This window comes from Schistocerca cancellata, chromosome 3, assembly GCF_023864275.1.
Source record: "Schistocerca cancellata isolate TAMUIC-IGC-003103 chromosome 3, iqSchCanc2.1, whole genome shotgun sequence".
NCBI classification, from domain to species: Eukaryota; Metazoa; Arthropoda; class Insecta; order Orthoptera; family Acrididae; genus Schistocerca; species Schistocerca cancellata.
In genome coordinates this window covers 703,867,387-703,886,446 of record NC_064628.1, presented here as the reverse complement: position 1 = coordinate 703,886,446, position 19,060 = coordinate 703,867,387, and the positions used below count along the sequence as shown (strand labels likewise).

Genomic DNA, 19,060 nt, shown 5'->3' with positions numbered 1-19,060 from the left:
TGCCAGAGCCTTGAATTTGTAAGTGCACGTCGAAATTTAAATGGATTTGTAAAGCAGAGAACTGAGGTATAAAGACTGTTAGATACCAATTTTGTGTCATGAGTTTAATGTCAAGAGACACACTTACATTGCAAAATTATATCAGCAACAGCAAGGAATGGAAAATCATGAAAGAGTGTGGTCACAAACACTTCTTAAAATTTCATTTATCTCTCCAGTGTTCAAAATTGCCACTGTCTGCTGTAATATGTGTTTGTAGTCACTGGCACAAGGATTTTCTGAACAGACTGAAGAGAACTCTTTGATGTCATTGCACATGTTGCAATAATTAAATGTTTACATACTTGTCAGAACTTGTGCAAATTTGTCTCCTCTGATTTTGCCCCAGAGAAAAAATAAAATGGCATGAAATCAAGCACATGAGCAGGAAACTGGTAATGCCTTGATGTCTAATCCAGCTACAAGCAAATAGTGAGCTGGACACCCATTGTGCTGATGCCACATTCATCTATGTATTTGAAGTGGCATGTCCTCTAGGACAGCTACTAGCTTTGGTAAGAAATCATGCACATCTTTTAACTGTTAAGGTTTTTTCAGTGTAGTAAGTACAAATTATGTAGTCTCCGATAATCCATTACCAAATGGTCACACTCTGTTGACTCTGGTGTTCAACCTGTCTCAGTCGGTGGAGATTCTCAGAACTGCAATAACACATATTTCTTATGTATAGCTTTCCATGATCTGTAAAGATAATGTTATGGCCAGATGAAACTACAATCACCCAGCCACAACTGTGGATCTTTGATTGCTCTGGATGATGGCTCATCTGAACTACAACATTTGAATTATTAGTTCACTTTATTACATGAATGATAACAAGATTTATTTAACTTGGTACAATCCTTTGCCACAGAAGTGCCTGATAATTCTCAGCTGTTGGTGATTGTTAAAGCATGACTTGATGTACTAATTACCAAACTCTTCTCTTGAAGTACAACATTCAACATGTACAAAAGTACATTTACATCTGAGCCTTGAATGACTCTTTAGTCCTACTCGATGATATAGACTGCTTCAGCTAATGTCACAAACTGGGGCAGAGTGTTTCCATGGTTGGTTCTATTTCAACCTCTGTGTGAGATCCTGCTGTGCTGAGAAAGAGGGTGTGTCTTCTTCAGACTTTCCCATTTGTTGTTGCAGATTGCAGCGAGACATCACTAATGTCTGTGATATCAATGTGAGCTGCCAGCAGTGGTGTGGCACCGTGATCTTTGGACGATACCACAAGTAGCTTCATTGATAAAGATAATCCTTTGAAGAAAGAATCTATTGTCCACTTGCCACATCAGAACTGAATAGCAGGCAGTTTTTGCAATCCTGCTGGTTATTTATTGGTGAAGTGACACCACCAATGATGCATATGGAAGCTGTTTGTGTGCAAAGTGCAAACAATTCTGGGCTGACTTAGACCATAGGTGCTTGCAATTTCTGGAGCTAACATGCGGGTTATGAGCAACAGTTCCAGAGCATCTGACTCATTTGCTTTACTTGTTGTAGGCTTGCTCCTTACCTTCCATGTACAAGGTCTTTTCAAAAAATTCCAGGATATTCATAATTTTGCACCAACGGTGTGTTTCAGTGAAATGCAACTGGCATCCATGCACATGCCTGTATTTAATATGTATCTGCCAAAAGTTTCAGTGTTGTATTTCTGTTAGTTATGGTCCAGTGCTATATTGAGTAGAACATTGTGTTACACAGCCTGCAAATTTCAAGATGACAGTGTAAGAGGAGCAACACATTTGTATTAAACTTAGCATGAAACTCAAGAAAATCTTTACAGAGACACACCAAATGATGCAGGATGCCTATGCTGATGAGTACTTAAGTCACACTTCATGTTACAAATGGTTAACATGGTTTAAAAATGGCTGGACAGAAGTTAAAGATGATACTTGTTCAGGACATCCTTTGATGTTTACTGATAATGGTCATGTCAGAAACATCAAAGAAATTGTGTGTGCCAATTCAAGAATGACTGTCCAAGAGATTGCAGAAGTATGTAGCATTTCAGATTGAACAGGTCATGAAATCCTGACACAGCACCTTGGAATGCATGATGTTGCTGCCAAGTTTGCCCCAGAGCTCATGAGTCAAGACCAGAAAGACCTTTGCCTTGCAGTCTGTGAAGAGCTTATGGATCACACAAATGAGAATGAGATGTTCAATCTTCACAATGGCTCACGAGAAGTTCTCCAAGACCAAAAAAAGCTCGTCAGGTTAGGTCAAATGTTAAAGCCATGCTGACAGTTTTCTTTGATTTTGAAGGATTAGTTCATTATGAATTTATGCCACAGCAACAAATTGTTAACCAATGGTACTACTCGGACATGTTGTGATACCTGTGAGAAGGAAAGGCCTTGAAATGTGGCAAGACATTTCATGGCTCTTGCATTATAATGCACCCATATATTCATCCCTGTTCGTGTGTGACTATTGTACAAAAAAACAAAATCACTGTGTGGCCTCATGCTCTATGCTCTCCAAACCTGGTTCCTGCAGACACTTTTTGTTTCCAAAGTTGAAAACCCCATTGAAAGGACAATGATATGCAATGACAGATGAGATAAAAGAAAATTTGCAGATGGCACTTCACACAATCCGGTAAGAGGCGTACCAACACTGCTTTCAGAAGTGGAAATGGCACTGGGAGCAGTCTATCAATTGCCGAGGAGAAGTTTTCGAAGCAGATCATGCACAATAAGTAAAAGATAAGTGCAGAAAAATTTTGTGGACAAAGTTCTGGAATTTTTTGAACAGACTGCATATTATTACAGTGAACTTACAATGATGATTTTTTGCACATTTACTGAATTATCATTTTTCTTGCATACTGTCTGTTGGATTACCTTTGTCGATCAAATTCAACTGTTCTCCTCATGTTCCTTCTGCATCTCCTATAAAGAAGTAGCATATCTAGTTTATCCTGGTTTGTTAAAGACATTTCTTTTTTCAAAATAAGAACATTAATTTTCAAACTAACCAGCACTTGACACACATGAGTGATGTAGACAAAATGAAAGGTACATTTCCTGAGCTCTTTTATACTGGTATCATGGCAGTGCAATGCTCTGTTCCCTCCTTATACACTGTGATGTATTTCATTATTTGGGTATGAAATCACAGATTTCAGCTTAACACAGCAATTGGTTTCTAGTTCAGGGTAGATCAGTTCTATGTTATAAATATTGGTAATTACTCAAAAACTAATAATTAGACTTTAGCAAGAGAAAAGTTGCTGAGTTTGCCTCTTTTTAAGTTATGATAGAACCAGCAGAAATTATCATAGTTACATTTGAAAAAGCAAAGTTGACACTGATACCTCTGTAATTAGTATAGCTATAAAAAGAGACCATATGTCATTTAGTGAGGAATTTTTCACAATTAATCTGGGGTGAAACAGAATCACAGCATCTTGAATGGTCCCAGAAATATTTGAGGTCATTGTTAACTGCACAATTTGTCTCTTTCTCCTAATCGTCTACACTTCTCTCTGTCATTATCTCTGGACTGGAGCTGAAACAGTGCCTTCCCATGTACCATCTCTGAACTATACTCTCAGACACCTTGCTCTCCATCTTTGTCAACTCTTGTTGTCACTATATTTGGGTCTCTCTCATCCTGAGTGACTTGCCATTCCCTTTTAACCTTCTCAAAAGTATACCCCTCTCCTCTCCAACGAAGGAACAATTAGTTCCAAAAGCTAGGTAGTGTGCATCTTTTACTTTAATATGTGTTTATAGGCAGTATTTCACATTTCACCTCCTGTAGCACTTCTGCCTCATTTATTAGTTTTCTCGACTAAATCTTCCTTTGATACAATTAGAACTTGTATAACATACTCAGGTTCCAAGCCTAGTGAGATCATGGAAAGCATGACACTTATAAAGCAGATTCACTTCCAACATCTCCACCAGGAGATCAGGACATCAGCTTGCCATGTCTTTTTCATGATTTTACTCAGCTGGACATCTGAGAAATTAGTATTAAAACATTTCTTCTTTTGTAGAGCATACAATTTAATAATTTAAAAATCTGAAGATAATAATCATAAATTTAAGAATGAAATTATGTTGCCCCGTTTGTTTCTTGTTTCAATGATGCAACTGATTTAGCTAAAGATAACCTTTAGGGAAATTATGACGGTTATAGGAGCAAAATTTCATCTATCAAAAGTGTTTAATGAGAATGGATATCATTATTAACTATCTGGCAGTAAGTGTACACATTATTTCATTTTAAAAAGCAATTATCTATTTTCAGCAATGATTAAAAATTCTAAAAGAAATTAATAGTAAGTGAATTTATCACATATTTCTTACTTTTTGGAACTGAGCAACAGTGTGTAAGAGGTTGGATCAAGGTAATTCATCTTAAAAGAGTCCCAAGAAAATGATGATTACAAATATAACATAATAATTTAATTCATACCTTTATGACAGGTTTTCCCTGAATGGCCAGGGGGACATTTGCATGTAAAACCTCCATGTGACAACATTTCACATGTTGAACCAGATGCACATGGATGAGATGCACAAGAATTCAATTGGTTCTCACAGTTTACACCTACAACAAACAAATAATTACTATTTTTGGCACATACCTGTATATTCAATGTAACTGAAGTATATTAATATTTGTACACCTCATGGAAAAGTCTTACACAACATGTTTTCAAGATATGTAATTAACAGCAATAAAAATTCACTAAAATGTTATAAGTGTTCATTTTTAACATAAAAATATGTGTTCTCCCATTAACATTCAGATCTTAACGAACAGAACAGTAACACATTTTCAGCTGTGATGGAGGACAGAAACACTGAAGTCTTGTCAAAGAAACTGTAATGGTACTTGACAATTTTAGAAAAGTGAGGAAAATTGATATCGATATTACTGGATGGGTATTTGATCCTACTCTGATGAAAATTGGCAGTGCCAGAAATTAAAGAAAAATGTATAATTTTTGAACAACTGTAATCATCAGTTTTAGAATTTTGTATCAAGTAGATACCATCAATATTGAGAAGCATATCACACACCTATCTCACACTTTGTTTTATTTCATAGTTAGTGAGAAAGAATGCAAAAAGTTATGACACTGATAATGTTTGTGGTAAAACTAGTGTTCATTTACCTGTTACTGATGCACAGAGAAAAGGATGAGAAACCCACACATTTAAAAATGTGGTGAGTCTTCACCTTTTACATTTTCTTAAAATATCTTCATCAAGATGAAGATGAGGAAATAGAAAAAGTGTATGTGTCAAAGGAAACATCAACACTACTCTGAATTAGGAAAGACACTAGGTACTACAATTAAATTAAAAATGCACTGTCAGCTACGATTCAAATTTTAAAGTACTGTTAAATAAAAGGATTGTATGGCACTAATGGTCAGAAGACCCCATCTGTTTGGCTGACTGGTGCAAGTCTTTCTATTTGACACCACTTCATCAATTTGCCTATTTTTGTGATGAAGATGAGATTAAATTATTAGGACAACATAAACATCCAACCCCTAAGTGGAAAACTCTTGGACACGGTCAGCAATCGAACCCAGGATCTCGGGATATGGAAGCAATGACGCAAACTATTAGACCTGTAGCTGTGTACAGTACTGTTAATAATGAGATGTTTGTTAGCAATAATTTAATTACAGAGTCTATATGCAAAGAAAGTATATTATTCTCCTGAAAGATAGTTCTCATCTTTGACTACTGACTTCTGTCACATCATTATTATCAGTGTCAGTATATGAAAATTGGTCACTAGTCTGTCGCTCCTTTGATTACATCTGATCCAGGATCAACAGCAACTTTTTCTTTCTTTCAGTACCTGAAATTAACTGTTTGTGTTTGCAGTTCATTGTCAGCACTATGATGGAATTTTATAAACAGCTGTCAGTGATTTTCCTGATTTTTTACACTTATGTCTACTAACTTTGCTTTAACCATTTCTGGATTGGTAGGTGATAAATCAACAACCCTCTATGACCACACATATTATTTCATAACAAAATTTTTATGAACTATTTATTATACACAGGCATTAGGCTATTGCACCAATATTTAGAAAGTAAGTTTCCCATATCGACAAAAGATGCCAGCCAGTACATTGCAAAAGGAGGCAAAGGGTGTGAAGAAGGATATGGAGAATATACCTGAAGTATGCTGAAGCTGGCACTTTACTATCATCCACAGACGGACCATTGACATGAATGGAAATAGCTGCTCTCATTTTTTTTCCTCCCACCAGTCATGCACACAACTCACTGATACAACTTTCAAGCACATAGAACATAATGTGATTAAAATTTAGTGTTAGTTCTGTCTAGAGTATGGACTGAATATCATAAGCAAGCAGACAATGAACTGATGTGGCATGTGATACTGTCATGAATTTGTCCACTGTGAAGTGTGGTCGCTGCCCAATAAGATGATCTTGTGGAGCAGGCATGACCACACACTGTGTAGAACCACTGCTTTATGATTACTGAACTCAACAGCTTTTGGGAAAAAAAAAAAAAAAAAAAAAAAAAAAAAAAAAAAAAAAAACTGTTGAGTTCAGTAATCTCATATATATATAAAGATGATGAGACTTACCAAACAAAAGCGCTGGCAGGTCGATAGACACACAAACAACCACAAACATACACACAAAATTCTAGCTTTCGCAACCAACGGTTGATGTCTGCTTGTCTGCTGACATGTCTGCTTGTGTCTGTGTATATGCGGATGGATATGTGTGTGTGTGCGAGTGTATACCTGTCCTTTTTTCCCCCTAAGGTAAGTCTTTCCGCTCCCGGGATTTGAATGACTCCTTACCCTCTCCCTTAAAACCCAAATCCTTTCGTCTTTCCCTCTCCTTCCCTCTTTCCTGACGAGGCAACCGTTGGTTGCGAAAGCTAGAATTTTGTGTGTATGTTTGTGTTTGTTTGTGTGTCTATCGACCTGCCAGCGCTTTTGTTTGGTAAGTCTCATCATCTTTCTTTTTAGATATATTTTTCCCACGTGAAAATATATATATATATATATATATATATATATATATATATATATATATATATATATATATATATATATATATATTTAAAAAGAAAGATGATGAGACTTACCAAACAAAAGCGCTGGCAGGTCGATAGACACACAAACAAACACAAACATACACACAAAATTCTAGCTTTCGCAACCAACGGTTGCCTCATCAGGAAAGAGGGAAGGAGAAGGAAAGACAAAAGGATATGGGTTTTAAGGGAGAGGGTAAGGAGTCATTCCAATCCCGGGAGCGGAAAGACTTACCTTAGGGGGAAAAAAGGACAGGTATACACTTGCACACACACACATATCCATCCACACATACACAGACACAAGCAGACATTTGTAAAGGCAAAGAGTTCGGGCAGAGATGTCAGTCGGGACGGAAGTACAGAGGCAAAGATGATGTTGAAAGACAGGTGAGGTATGAGCGGTGGCAGATTGAAATTAGAAATTAGCGGAGATTGAGGCCTGGCGGATAGCGAGAAGAGAGGATATGCTGAAGGGCAAGTTCCCATCTCCGGAGTTCTGACAGGTTGGTGTTAGTGGGAAGTATCCAGATAACCCGGATGGTGTAACACTGTGCCAAGATGTGCTGGCCGTGCACCAAGGCATGTTTAGCCACAGGGTGATCCTCATTACCAACAAACACTGTCTGCCTGTGTCCATTCATGCGAATGGACAGTTTGTTGCTGGTCATTCCCACATAGAACGCTTCACAGTGTAGGCAGGTCAGTTGGTAAATCACGTGGGTGCTTTCACACGTGGCTCTGCCTTTGATCGTGTACACCTTCCGGGTTACAGGACTGGAATAGGTGGTGGTGGGAGGGTGCATGGGACAGGTTTTACACCGGGGGCGGTTACAGGGGTAGGAGCCAGAAGGTAGGGAAGGTGGTTTGGGGATTTCATAGGGATGAACTAAGAGGTTACGAAGGTTAGGTGGACGGCGGAAAGACACTCTTGGTGAAGTGGGGAGGATTTCATGAAGGATGGATCTCATTTCAGGGCAGGATTTGAGGAAGTCGTATCCCTGCTGGAGAGCCACATTCAGAATCTGATCCAGTCCCGGAAAGTATCCTGTCACAAGTGGGGCACTTTTGGGGTTCTTCTGTGGAAGGTTCCGGGTTTGAGGAGATGAGGAAGTGGCTCTGGTTATTTGCTTCTGTACCAGGTCGGGAGGGTAGTTACGGGATGCAAAAGCTGTTTTCAGGTTGTTGGTGTAATGGTTCAAGGATTCCGGACTGGAGCAGATTCGTTTGCCACGAAGACCTAGGCTGTAGGGAAGGGACCGTTTGACGTGGAATGGGTGGCAGCTGTCATAATGGAGGTACTGTTGCTTGTTGGTGGGTTTGATGTGGACGGACGTGTGAAGCTGGCCATTGGACAGGTGGAGGTCAACGTCAAGGAAAGTGGCATGGGATTTAGAGTAGGACCAGGTGAATCTGATGGAACCAAAGGAGTTGAGGTTGGAGAGGAAATTCTGGAGTTCTTCTTCACTGTGAGTCCAGATCATGAAAATGAAAATGTCATCAATAAATCTGTACCTTCGTAACCTCTTAGTTCATCCCTATGAAATCCCCAAACCACCTTCCCTACCTTCTGGCTCCTACCCCTGTAACCGCCCCCGGTGTAAAACCTGTCCCATGCACCCTCCCACCACCACCTATTCCAGTCCTGTAACCCGGAAGGTGTACACGATCAAAGGCAGAGCCACGTGTGAAAGCACCTACGTGATTTACCAACTGACCTGCCTACACTGTGAAGCGTTCTATGTGGGAATGAGCAGCAACAAACTGTCCATTCGCATGAATGGACACAGGCAGACAGTGTTTGTTGGTAATGAGGATCACCCTGTGGCTAAACATGCCTTGGTGCACGGCCAGCACATCTTGGCACAGTGTTACACCATCCGGGTTATCTGGATACTTCCCACTAACACCAACCTGTCAGAACTCCGGAGATGGGAACTTGCCCTTCAGCATATCCTCTCTTCTCGCTATCCGCCAGGCCTCAATCTCCGCTAATTTCTAATTTCAATCTGCCACCGCTCATACCTCACCTGTCTTTCAACATCATCTTTGCCTCTGTACTTCCGTCCCGACTGACATCTCTGCCCGAACTCTTTGCCTTTACAAATGTCTGCTTGTGTCTGTGTATGTGTGGATGGATATGTGTGTGTGTGCAAGTGTATACCTGTCCTTTTTTCCCCCTAAGGTAAGTCTTTCCGCTCCCGGGATTGGAATGACTCCTTACCCTCTCCCTTAAAACCCATATCCTTTTGTCTTTCCTTCTCCTTCCCTCTTTCCTGATGAGGCAACCGTTGGTTGCGAAAGCTAGAATTTTGTGTGTATGTTTGTGTTTGTTTGTGTGTCTATCGACCTGCCAGCGCTTTTGTTTGGTAAGTCTCATCATCTTTCTTTTTAAATATATTTTTCCCATGTGGAATGTTCCCTATATATATACACACAAAATTCTAGCTTTCGCAACCAACGGTTGCCTCATCAGGAAAGAGGGAAGGAGAAGGAAAGACAAAAGGATATGGGTTTTAAGGGAGAGGGTAAGGAGTCATTCCAATCCCACATATATATATATATATATATATATATATATATATATATATATATAGGGTGGTCCACTGATCGTGATGGGGCCAAATATTTCATGAAATATGCATCAAACAAAAAACTACAAAGAACGAAACTTGTCTAGCTTGAAGGGGGAAACCAGATGGTGCTATGGTTGGCCCGCTAGACGGTGCTGCCATAGGTCAAATGGATATCAACTGCGTTTTTTTAAATAGGAACCCCCATTTTTTATTAAATATTCATGTAGTACGTAAAGAAATATGAAAGTTTTAGTTGGACCACTTTTTTCGCTTTGTGATAGATGGTGCTGTAATAGTCACAAACATATGGCTCACAATTTTAGACAAACAGTTGGTAACAGGTAGGTTTTTTAAATTAAAATACAGAACGTAGGTACATATGAATATTTTATTTCGGTTGTTCCAATGTGAAAAATGTACCTTTGTGAACTTATCATTTCTGAGAATGCATGCTGTTACAGCATGATTACCTGTAAATACCACATTAATGCAATAAATGCTCAAAATGATGTCCGTCAACCTCAATGCATTTGGAAATACATGTAACCGCATTCCTCTCAACAATAAGTAGTTCGCCTTCCGTAATGTTCGCATATGCATTGACAATGCGCTGACGCATGTTGTCAGGCATTGTCGGTGGATCACGATAGCAAATATTCTTCAACTTTCCCCACAGAAACAAATCCGGGGATGTCAGATCCGGTAAATGTGCGGGCCATGGTATGGTGCTTCGACAACCAATCCACTTGTCATGAAATATGCTATTCAATACCGCTTCAACCGCACACGAGCTATGTGCCAGACATCCATCATGTTGGAAGTACATCGCCATTCTGTCATGCAGTGAAACATCTTGTAGTAACATCGGTAGAACATTACATAGGAAATCAGCATACATTGCACCATTTACATTGCCATCGATAAAATGGGGACCAATTATCCTTCCTGCCGCACCATACATTAACCCGCCAAGGTTGCTGATGTTCCACTTGTTGCAGCCATCGTGGATTTTCCATTGCCCAATAGTGCATATTATGCCAGTTTACGTTACCACTGTTGGTGAATGATGCTTCGTCGCTAAATAGAATGGATGCAAAAAAATCTGTCATTGTCCCACAATTTCTCTTGTGCCCAGTGGCAGAACTGTACACAACGTTCAAAGTCATTGCCATGCAATTCCTGGTGCATAGAAATATGGTACGGGTGCAACTGATGTTGATGTAGCAATCTCAACACCGACATTTTTGAGATACACGATTCTCGCGCAGTTTGTCTGCTACTGGTGTGCGGATTATCCACAACAGCACCTAAAACACCTACTTGGGTTTCATCATTTGTTGCAGGTCTTGGTTGATGTTTCACATGTGGCTGAACACTTCCTTTTTCCTTAAATAACATAACTATCTGGCAAATGATCCGGACACTTGGATGATGTTGTCCAGGATACCCCGAGCAGCATACATAGCACATGCCCGTTGGGCATTTTGATCACAATAGCAATACATCAACATGATATCAACCTTTTCTGCAATTGGTAAACGGTCCATTTCAGCGCAGGTAATGTATCACGAAGCAAATACCATCCGCACTGGTGGAATTTTACCTGATACCACGTACTTATATGTTTGTGACTATTACAGCGCCATCTATCACAAAGCAAAATAAGTGGTCCAACTAAACATTCATCTTTCTTTATGTACGACACGAATATTTAATAAAAAATGGGGGTTCCTATTTAAAAAAAACACAGTTGATATCCATTTGACCTATGGCAGCACCATCTAATGGGCCAACTACTTTTTCTTTAAAAAAAAAAAAAATGGCCAAATGCAAGTAGGACTTGTACACTGAGGGTTCTGTGCAAACATAAGAATGTGTGTATGTGTATAGTTCATCCATGCTAGGAACTGAGAATGTCTTTGTTTTTTTGCTCATTTTTGATTTAGGTACTGGGAAGATATTGGTCTGGGAATTCCAGGACTGTACAAAAATTTCTACAGTAGTTCCTCAGACTAGCCTGGGCACCCAAAAAGAAGCAAGCAAGGCATATATGTAGATACAGAAGATATAATAAAATATTGTTTATTTACTTATTAAAACATGACTGCAACTTACATTTTATACTAGCATGCAGTAATAGCATGCAGTAAAGTTCATCTATAATGCTTTTGATGGACAATGAATGCAATGTACATTCTAATGGCAAAAAGATATTTTTATGTGATATAATTACAATTTAAAATCCAGGATGGAATAATGACAGTATTGTGATGATAGACTACTACTTACCATATAGTGGAGATGTTGAGTCACAGACATGCACAATGAATACACTGCTAAACAAATACACTTTTGGCCAAAAGATTTCTTTCTTGTTGCCCAGAGACAGTGGTCATGTGTGTGTGAATTGTGTTTGCATGAATGTGTGTGTGTGTGTGTGTGTGTGTGTGTGTGTGTGTGTGTGTGTGGGCGCGTGTGTGCTCCTCCTCATGTATGTTGTTCATTTCAGAAGAAGGCCTTTTAGCTGAAAGCTTACTTTTTCAGCAGTCTTTTTGTTGTGCCTTCTGCAGCTCAACATCTCCACTATATGGAGAGTGGCAATCTATCCTTTTCATTATATTACAGTTTAACCATTTTCAGATTTTTTACTTTACTTATTTTGCGAAACCTTACTTATTGTCAAATTTAATTATTCTACATCAATGGGGCATACCCTTTTCATGAGCGAGTTTCTGAGTATCAAAATATGTGACATAAATGGCCGAATCTTTTGATTGCATTCACTCAGATGCTTAAATTTTTTACCCTGCCAAGGGGACATAGATGTTAGTGAGTGACATAAATTTGAATTTGATAAGCCAACCTGTTCATGAGGAAAATGGGTCTTGATGGACAGACTTGAATTGACTTAGCAGCTTAAATTCTTGACACTACCAATGGACAATAGACATTAACATGTGGCATAAATTTGAACTTGATATGTCTACCCATTCCTGAGAAAAAGGTTCGTAACAGTCAGACATACAGACAGATGGACAAGAAAGTGATCCTACAAGGGTTCCATTTTTACAGACTGATGCACAGAAACCTAAAAAGATCTGCCTACCAAGTAATCATTTTCATAATGATGAAAATGTATGACTAGCTATCAGACATTGGTTCTATTCTGTTATATGTCAGCCACACAAGGGTCTCAATTCTAGCGGAATTTGCACAGAAAAATAACCCAACAATTGCTGTATCTTTCCAGCCAGCTATGTTTAATTTCTCTGTATGGCCCTAGGGTAACTTGCTTTCTAGATGGTATTAATACATAAGGTTACTGCAGCTTTTTGTGGCATATGTGGAGAAGGCACATATAAGAAGATCATTACAGTATTTGTAACACAATATGATAGAGTTATTACATTTATAAGAAAGAACTGAAGGTGTAACCTGTAAAATCATGATGACATGAACAAGTGTAGTTGTCAGTTCCTACAACACTGCATGATCCACCATGGAGACACGGCAGGTTAGCGCAAGGGCTGAGACCACATTCACGAACATCTGATGCCCGCACTACCTGTGCATCACGACCCTCGTGGAGCTCCAGCCATCGTTGCCCAAGTCTCATTGCGTAAATGCAGCCAGTCAAACCAACTTCTGTGCCAGCATTTTCAAATACCCTGCACAACAACCAAACATACTAATAACTAGCTTTAATGTATTACCACAAGTTGTTTTATTCAGTGGTATCACTTTATGCACATTTTGTGGCTGCATTTCAGATACATGTGTACATAAAAAAGTAAATATGATGCACAACAAATATCAAATTGTTGCATGTTTAATGTTGAGGGCAATAATTGCTTTCCCCTACCAGTGTGTTATTTATGTTAAAGTCAAATACATGGAAGAAAGGTGTGTCTTTGGTGGAAAGGTGTGTCTTTTGCTACTGCACAGGTAACTTTGGTAACCTGGCAGACACAAACTTCTATCAAGCAAAGTAGCACCTATTATCACACCACTTTTATGTTATGGATGAAAAAATAAAATCTTCAAAATAACAACAGCTTCATGGGCAAAAATACAAAATGTGCTAAAAAAAAATTGTAAGCAGTTGACCAGAAATTTAGTGCATATCACATTTTGGACTCCTATGTCTCTTCTAATTCATAGCCTAAAGTGACTTCTCTATTTAATCCCTGAATAGTCCTGTACACCATCCAAAGCTGTACATACTTTTTTCCATGCATTTGACTTTAACAACACACTGGCAGTTGAAATCAATTATACATCTAAATTTCTTGATGTAATAAAAAAGCATGGCTTCAAATTACATTTCTGTGATGAGACCAGAGTAATTGCACAGTCAGCAAATAGTGTTGATAATACTGCAACTAAGTACATGTTAGATGATGTATATTTATTTAGCTTAGATTTAAGAATCTCTTGACCACTCTCTGTTATTCACTGAACTATCAGAAATGAGCAGGGAAATTTCTTCTGGAAATGAACTTAAAAGATAAATAAATAAATAAATAAATACTAATAAAAAGCAAACTGACCATATTTACGAGGGTAATCCCAAAAGTAAGGTCTCCTATTTCTTTATAAGTACATAGTCCTGTTTATTTCTACAATGGTTTACATCAGTTTACAGCTTGAACATTTAGCTATTTTTTGACATAATCACCATTTCCGTCGATGCAAGTTTGAAGATGCTGTGGCAATTTTTGTATGCCCATGTCATACCAGCTCGCTGCCATGCTGTTCAGAAAGTTATGAACCTCTTCTTTCACTTCATCATTGGAGCTGAATCGCTTTCCGGCCAAATGTTCTTTTAACCTAGGTGATAGTCACTGGGCGCCAAGTCAGGACTATAGGGTTGGTGGGTGGTTATGTTCCACTGAAACTGTTGCAGGAGAGCAACGGTTTGCCAAGCGATGTGTGTGCGAGCGTTGTCATGGAGAATGTGTACGCCATTACTTAACATTCCTCTTCTCTGGTTCTGAATTGCCCGTTTGAGTTTTTTCAGAGTCCCACAGTACCTGTCAGTGTTAATTGTGGTCCCAGCAATTCAGCTCCGATGACGAGGTGAAAGAAGAGGTTCATAACTTTCTAAAGAGCATGGCGGCAAGCTGGTATGATATGGGCATACAAAAACTGCCACAGCATCTACAAAAATGCAGCAACAGAAATGGTGATTATGTCAAAAAACAGCTAAATGTTCAAGCTGTAAACTGATGTAACCCACTGTAGAAATGGTGGCAAGCTGGTATGATATGAGCATACAAAAACTGCCACAGCGTCTACAAAAATGCAGCAACAGAAATGGTGATTATGTCAAAAAATAGCTAAATGTTCAAGCTGTAAACTGATGTAACCCGTTGTAGAAATAAACAGGTCTAAGTACTTATAAAAAAATAGGAGACCTTACTTTTGGGATTACCCTCGTAGTAATAAGCTGAGAGTGGGAGGCAACTTGATAATAAAAATAAACTATAATAAAATAGATATGTTACTGAATATGTAATACATTATAAAATCATACTGTGAAGGCAATTAAGCATATGACAAACACAAAGTCAATTTTAAATCATAAAAGTAAGACAGAAGCAGTGCAGTTAGTTGTTAGATCCGAATTAGACAGTCTAAAATTAAACTAAATGGTAACATTATTGTATATTCTGCTCAAATATCAGAGCACATACATGAATTCCTCATAAATATAGTTGAAGCAGATGTTGTTATAGTAGGTTATCAGTATGAAGTACTTGGACTTCACCAAAAATCTGAATATCTTAAAGGATGTGAAAAATGCTAGGTCATAATTAAAAAACAAAAATATTCTGGGTCAGATGGGATATCCACTAAAGTAATTAAAATGGTATATCAAATAATAGTAACTACACTAACTCTAACAATCAATCAATCTTTTGAACAAGGGTGCTTTCCTGACAAGTTTCAGTAGACAGAGGTTGAATCTCTGATTGAGAAATGGTCAAGAGAAGACACTAGAGACTGACATTATTTCTGTTCTTCCAAAACTGTTAGAGAAAGTAGTTGCCATCCAGCTTCAAAGTATTCTTGTTAAATGTAATATTATTCTAGGTAAGCAATTAAGATCCAATAAGGAAAATGCAAGGTGCATGCAAAAGATAAATAAATGTGACTATATTAATATTGGGTTGCTGTTAATGGTATTTAATATGCTTTGATACTGGTGAAGTTTTATCACAGATTTTTGATGTGTCTCTTGCATTTGATCCACTAGTTGGAAATGTGTGTTTTGAGGTAGATGAAGCACAATTCAGTAAATCATTTGTACTGCTTGTCTATGTTGATTAATTACAATCTTTTAATGTAATTTCACATAACAGGGTTAGGTACTTGGCATTAATTGTTTCAGCAGTTTTGAACATCAGATACTTGTAATGATTCATTCTAATGCCACACCAATAAATACCAGTATCAATCTTCCATTGACAAAGGGACATTTTAGGCAAGTATTTTGCAGCCTTATCAGTGTCTGGCCATTAGTCAGTTCAGTTCAGTTGTGGTTTCTGAACAATCTCCATTTTTCTTTGTATTACTACTGAGCATAAAAATTTCTGTTACTTTAGAATAGGGGAATGTTTACTTTCTGATGAACTGCTAACAGCCAGCTAGCCTTTGGCACTTGATTCTCAGAGACATACAAGTTCACAAGGCAAATAATCAGTTAAGTATCTGTGGAATTAAGGTATGGTGGAAACCACTTTATTTTGTATATGTTATAAATGAATGCAACTGTTTAATGTGTAGACATAATAATGAGTGATATGATGTCTCATGCAGCTGAACATCAGCAAGTGTGTGAAACTTCAATAATTATTCATGATAATGTCATAAGTAATCTGACTGGCTCTATGGATTTGCTTTCCAATGTCAAACTTAAAAAAAGAGGACTTTCTAGTGATAAAGCATACATTGTGCTGTGATTTTCAGAGAAATTAAGTTATCCAGTTTCCTTTAAGCACTCAGAATGTGTGGCATTATCCACATCCTTTGTCTTTTACAAGTCCCAAGCAGTTTGGTACGAGTTAATCTCCATTACTGGTTGCCGTTACTTGTGATCAATGGCCATTAATCCATGTACAAAACCATTTTGTAATAATATTACAATTTTGAGATCATTATATGATTTGGCTATTTACAAAAATGTCAACATAAAGAAAAAGTAGAATACCTCATAATTTATATGTTGCTGTTATGCAATAGCATGGTGTGTGATCATTCATCTGGTATCTTGATAATATGTCGGGGTGTACACACCTCACTCTCTGATAGACTAGCATAATGTGGTAATGTAGAACCTACTTCATTTAAAAATTCGGCATCCATTTGCAATGATTTAATATTTTAACTAACAAATAAGTGTGACTCAAATGGAACATTTTGAGATCTTTCTACTGAATATAAACTTGAGTCACAAGTTCCTTGTGATTCATTTATAAGCTGAAGATATAAATTTACAGATGCATAATTTAAAAGTGGCGGTAAAAGTGTTGGCATTTACATTTCTCCGGGTGGCCTGACTACGTCATTTGCAGTATCCACCATCAGTTAGTGATGTGATATATTCAGTGTTGCATTTCTGAGTTCAATGGAACACAATCCAAAACAGAAAAATACCAAAAGGCAGGAAGCCGAAGGTTTGAATTTAATGTATGCTCTGTGACAAAAAGATAATGCACCATGAAAGAATTATCCAAATTGAACAGAAGTTAGTATATGTGATGTTCATGTACAAACAAACAACTACAGTTTCAGGAAAACTGGATGATTTATTCAAAAGAAAGAGCTTTACAAACTGAGCAAATCAATAATATGTTGGTTCACCTATGGCCCTTATGAAAGCAGTTATTCAGCTTGGCACTGATTGACAGTGTTGTTGGATGTCCTCCTCAGGAATATCATGCAAAATTCTGTCCAATTAGCATTTTAGATTATCAAAATCCTGAGCTGTTTGGAAGCCCTGTCCATAATGCTCCAAACATTCTCAATTGATGAGAGATCTGGTGGTCTTGTTGGCCAAGGCAGGGTTTGGCAAGCACAAAGACAAGCAGTAGAAACTCTGGCTGTGTGTGAGTGAAATGTATGCTCAGGATGGTTTGCCATGAAGAGCAACAAAACGGGGAGTAGAATGTCGTCAGTGTACTGCTGTGCTGTAAGGCTGCTGCAGATGACAACCAGAGGGGTCCTTCTAAGAACCGAAATGGCACCCCAGACCACCACACCTGTTTGTCGAGCCATATGGTGGGATACAGTCAGGTTGGAATCCCACCACTGTCCGGGGCATCTGCAGACAAATAGTCGCTGGTTGTTGGGGATAAATTTGAAGTGAGACTCATCACTTAAAGACAGTCCTACACCAAACAGTGAGGTTCCAGGCCAAAGACATGCCCCAGACAGATGTGGAATCAAACTTGACTGTTGCCCACCAAACAGCCCAACAGTCAGGAGTGATGGTCTGGGCTTCCATTTCTTTTCATAGTAGGACTCCTTTAAAAGCTGCCATATGTTTGATATAAAATATTCAGCCAGCTACAGCCTTAGTATTCATGACGGATGTATTTGTTTGAATGCTTACTCCTTACAGGAAAACATCACCAGTATTACCTTTGCCTTCATTGTTTTGTTTTAGATTGCGAAAACAACTAGGGTCATATGCACCCATGTCAGAATTGTAGAACATAAAGACAAAAAAAGGAGTTAAGAATGACTAAACTTAAGCCCACTGGATGGAAGGAAAGACAGCCAAAAACAGGGACTTGGAGAAAGGTTCATAAAATACACCTTAGAGAAATGGAGGTCCTGAACTAAAGATTAAATGTCCTTTGCCATACTACTATGACAAATAACAAGTAAAACATGGTTGACAGTCTGTGCATCATTTGCTAAAATGGCCAATAACACAAATGGCAAACATAAATGAGGATGTAAGTGGTTAAAAAAAAAAGGGTACTCTGTCAGGAAACGGCAAAGAGCACAAAGAGCTGGGGGAGCAGCACTTAACAAATGGTGATCACTAAAAAGACAGTGCCCAATATGAAATCTGGTTAAAATGATATCCTCATGGCGAGCCAAGAGGAGTTCATCCAAGCTGCTGGAAGAGGCTTAATTCTCCAGAGCTAGTTCCCCTGAAAGGGAGGACCAGTAGTGATGCCCAAGTGACACCAACTGCTGACAGACAGCAACACAGAGATCATTTGAAGGAATGGAAAAACTAGCGGGCTGAGGTACAAGGACTGCAGCTTTGGCAGCAGCATTAGTGGCCTCATTTCCTATCAGACAGATGTAACCAGGAACCAACATAAACATCATAGTGGCT

General features: G+C 38.4%; 1 protein-coding gene across 1 annotated transcript in view; it reads right to left on the bottom strand.

Annotated features, from left to right (window-relative positions):
• LOC126176521 (agrin-like) overlaps window positions 1-19,060 on the bottom strand; it is a 366,518-nt gene that overhangs the window by 66,352 nt on the left and 281,106 nt on the right. Inside the window, exons 18-19 of the mRNA XM_049923677.1 lie at window positions 13,138-13,370; window positions 4,492-4,626 (exon numbers count right to left, since the gene is read on the bottom strand). Of these exons, the coding sequence (XP_049779634.1) occupies window positions 4,492-4,626; window positions 13,138-13,370 (368 nt within the window). The remainder of the gene's footprint in view (window positions 1-4,491; window positions 4,627-13,137; window positions 13,371-19,060) is intronic.